The sequence below is a fragment of the Mus caroli genome, chromosome 6, assembly GCF_900094665.2.
Source record: "Mus caroli chromosome 6, CAROLI_EIJ_v1.1, whole genome shotgun sequence".
Classification (NCBI taxonomy): domain Eukaryota; kingdom Metazoa; phylum Chordata; class Mammalia; order Rodentia; family Muridae; genus Mus; species Mus caroli.
The window spans coordinates 111,314,928-111,318,503 of NC_034575.1; the positions used below are offsets into that span (position 1 = coordinate 111,314,928).

The 3,576-nt window shown below is 42.2% G+C and overlaps 1 protein-coding gene across 2 annotated transcripts in view; it reads left to right on the top strand.

The window, feature by feature from the left end:
• The window catches only part of Washc2c (WASH complex subunit 2C), a 54,436-nt gene that overhangs the window by 3,039 nt on the left and 47,821 nt on the right, over nt 1-3,576 (top strand). For both annotated transcript variants that reach the window (XM_021164675.2, XM_021164676.2), the window contains exon 4: nt 3,405-3,467. In XM_021164675.2, coding sequence (XP_021020334.1) covers nt 3,405-3,467 — 63 coding nt within the window. The remainder of the gene's footprint in view (nt 1-3,404; nt 3,468-3,576) is intronic.

Below are 3,576 nucleotides of genomic sequence, written 5' to 3' on the forward strand. Positions count from 1 at the left end.
GCCTCTGCCTCCCGAGTGCTGGGATTAAAGGCGTGCGCCACCACGCCCGGCGTTTTTAATTTTTAAAGTTTATTTATTTATGTCTTTTTTTTTTTAAAGTGTAGGAGTCATGCCAGAAGATCCCTTCATAGATAGTCATGAGCCACCATGTGGTTGCTGGGAATTGAACTCAGGACCTCTGGAAGCGCAGCCAGTGCTCTTAACCATGGAGCCATCTCTCCAGCCCTTATGTGCTGCTCTTATGTGTAGTTCTTAGTGTGCACCTTTCTTGCTATGTCAGATGCTCAGCTCTTCTTGTAGTTAATGTTGTAGCTGTAGATCAGGCAAGGAACAAATTTGGGACGTTTCCTTTTGTACTCCATGTTCCTGTACCAGATTGGTACCAGATCACACTGTTTTCAGGCAGAGGAGGCGTGAGAAACTTGATTTCCTGATCATAGATTTTAATTAGATAGTCGCCCTCGTCTAGCTTTTTCGGGCAAAGTTTTCTTAAAATTTCCCATAGCTTAGGTTTTGTGAAAACTTTAAAATTGTTCTTTATGTATGACTACTTCTGTGGATTCTGTATTTCCATGCATGGCTTTGTCCCCTTAATGAGAAGGCCTTATTCCTCTCCCAGTGTGCCATCGGGATCCTTCAGAAGTGTGTTGGTGCCACACTAAATGTAAATGCTTCCAAGATCTTTTACGATGCCACACGGCACACACAGCGTCTTCCCATTGTGGAGGAGCAGCTGATGATGTTGGGAGAATAGTTAGTCCTTCAGAAAACTGAGGGAAAAAAAAATCAACTTCACAAAAATGCCTATTGCATCTGTCTGCTCACCTGTGTATTTTCTTCAAACTCTGACGTTGATTCTCATGAATTACAGTTCAGGCTAGGAGGCTGAAGCTATTTAGGTTTGTGGAAATCCATTTGAGAGATTATTTAAAGTCAGTTGGGTTTTGTTAGTCTCAGAGGCAGCCCCATAATTGCAAACTGCATCTTAGAATTAGTGGAGCAAGCTGGACTTTCTAGGGCAAAAGAACAGTAAGGACTTTTGAGGGCAATAGAAGTTACACAGAATCATTAGTAAGGACTCAAGAGGGACTCCTGAAAAAGAACAGCTGTTTAGTGTTGGCCTGTGTTTTAAATTCTGAGCAGAAAGGAACCCAGTTCTTAAGGTGCCACCCCTTGCCTTTTTTGTTTTTCCCTTGAGACAGAGTTTCATTCTGCAGCAGAGGCTGACCTCAGACTCAGCAGTCCTAGTTAATGACTTGAGTTTGTTAAAAGAACACAGGAGGTTCGAGGAAAGGATGGCTCAGGTTAAATAGCACTGGCTGCTCTTCCAGAGGACCTGGGTTCAATTCTTAGCACCTACATGCAGCTCACAACTACCTGGAACTCCAGTTCTGGGGATCTTATGCCTTCCTCTGACATAAGGTACACAGATATATATGTAGGCAAAACACCTGCCTGGATATATAAAATAATAAAGACCATAGGAAGCTTTTTTAAAATCCAATTAAAGATTGTTTTAGCTTTGTGGAAAAAAATTTAAAAAGAAACTTAAATTGATTTTCCAGGATCATTCTGTTAAGTATAAAAATTATGTTTTCATCATTTTCTTCCTTTTCAGCACCTTCCCCCCAGTCCTTTTTAAAGAAACAGATGTCATTACTAAATTGTCACGGAGAATCAATGACGTGGGGTTAAAGTTCAGAACCTTGTCAGCCTGTAACCCCCTGCACATGCTACTGCCTTCTGCCTGCCAGCTCTAGTTTCACAGATGTGCTTTGCTTCCGACAGAGGAGCCTCTAATGCTTTGGAGCTTCTTTTTTATTTTTTTGGTTTTTCGAGACAGGGTTTCTCTGTACAGCCATGGCTGTCCTGCAACTCACTTTGTAGACTAGGCTGGCCTTGAACTCAGAAATCCTCCTGCCTCTGCCTCCCAAGTGCTGGGATTAAAGGCATGGGCCACCATGCCCGGCATGGAGCTTCTTTTGCTACCAGGCTTTTTTCCTCTTTTTAGATTGCTCTGTATGCTCTTGTCTGCCTGATTCACCCTGAGCCTCCATGCCAGGCAGTACCCCTTGAGACAGGGTTTCGCCATTTAGCCTGATTGGTCTGGAACTTATATGTATAGACCTGGCTGGCCTTGGATTCCTGGAGATCGGCTTGCCTTTGCCTCCCTGAGTGCTGGGATTAGAGGCATAGGTTTCATCTTTAGTCCTCATGGCATTTCCTAACAGTCTAGCAGGCTTAATTTTTTTTAAAAAAAGATTTCTTTATAACTTTTTATGTGTATGGGTATTTTGCCTGCATGTACAAATTGTTTACCACATGCATGCTTGGTGAGATAGATCTCGTAGGACTGGAGTTATAGACAATTCTGAGTGTCCATGTGGGTGCTAGGACTTGAACCCCAGTCCTCTAAAGGAGAAGTCACAAATGCTCTTAACCACTGAGCCATCTCTCCAGCCACAGAAGTCTTAATTTTTTTTTAAAGTTTTCATTATATATGTGCATTGTATGTGATGTGTTCTATGGTATTTTCATATAAGTGCGCATTACATGTTAGCAAACCTAATTTTAAAGTTTCAGAATCAGTCTTAGCTAAACATATTCATAGGTCTTAGCACAATCTGGATACACAGATACCCTGGATACTTAAATAACTGAATGAGAAAACATACAACTGAAAGGACCAGAGCTGTGTATAATCTTAAAAATCCATCCTTATCATTTTCCCTTGCTCCTCGGGTCATGTAGCCTACTTCTCCTCCCTTTGGTATTTGCCAGTTTTATCATATACCCATCTGAATGCTCACGAAGGAAAGCTGCGGGCTCAGCCCAGGAAGGGCGAGGAAGTGACTTAGCCCCGATTAGCTGCAGTTACTGAGAACTCCACCCTCAAAGGTCTCATAGCCTTTAGGGCTTCCTAAACCGGTGGGTGTTTTAGAGGTCACCCTGGACTTAGCAGCCTATACCAAACATTTCCAATATGAGAACAACAATAAAAATACATGAACCTTTTTGTGGGATTTTAAGATAGTACTGCTACTGGAGTCATTTCAAATTTGCATGGCAAGATCTCTAACCTGAAAAGGCTGATGTTCTGGCTAAAGTCTAAAACCATCCATACTGAGCATTTCCCCCATCACTAAAATCCACCCCTCAAGATGTCAGCATCCAGGGGCTGCTAACATGTAATGAGCACTTGTATGAAAATACCATGGAACACAGTTGTTGGGGACCAATAGGAAAACCTAGCTGCACATCTGGTACATATTTGAGGAGGACCTGGGTTCCGCTTGTGTGTGCTTTCGGTATTTCTGTCTTCTTGAAGTTCTTTGTATTGAGTGTTTCCCTGTGATTCCATTCTACTGCTTAATTATTTACAAAGGATTTGCCTCCTTCCTCAGCGGGTGTACGATGAAGAAGTGGAGGAGCAGGTGCTCAAGGCGGAGGCCGAGAAAGCAGAGCAGGTACTTGAATTAAATGCTCCTTTCTTTCTTTCTTTCTTTCTTTCTTTCTTTCTTTCTTTCTTTCTTTCTTTCTTTCTTTCTTTCTTTCTTTCTTTCTTCCTTCCTTCCT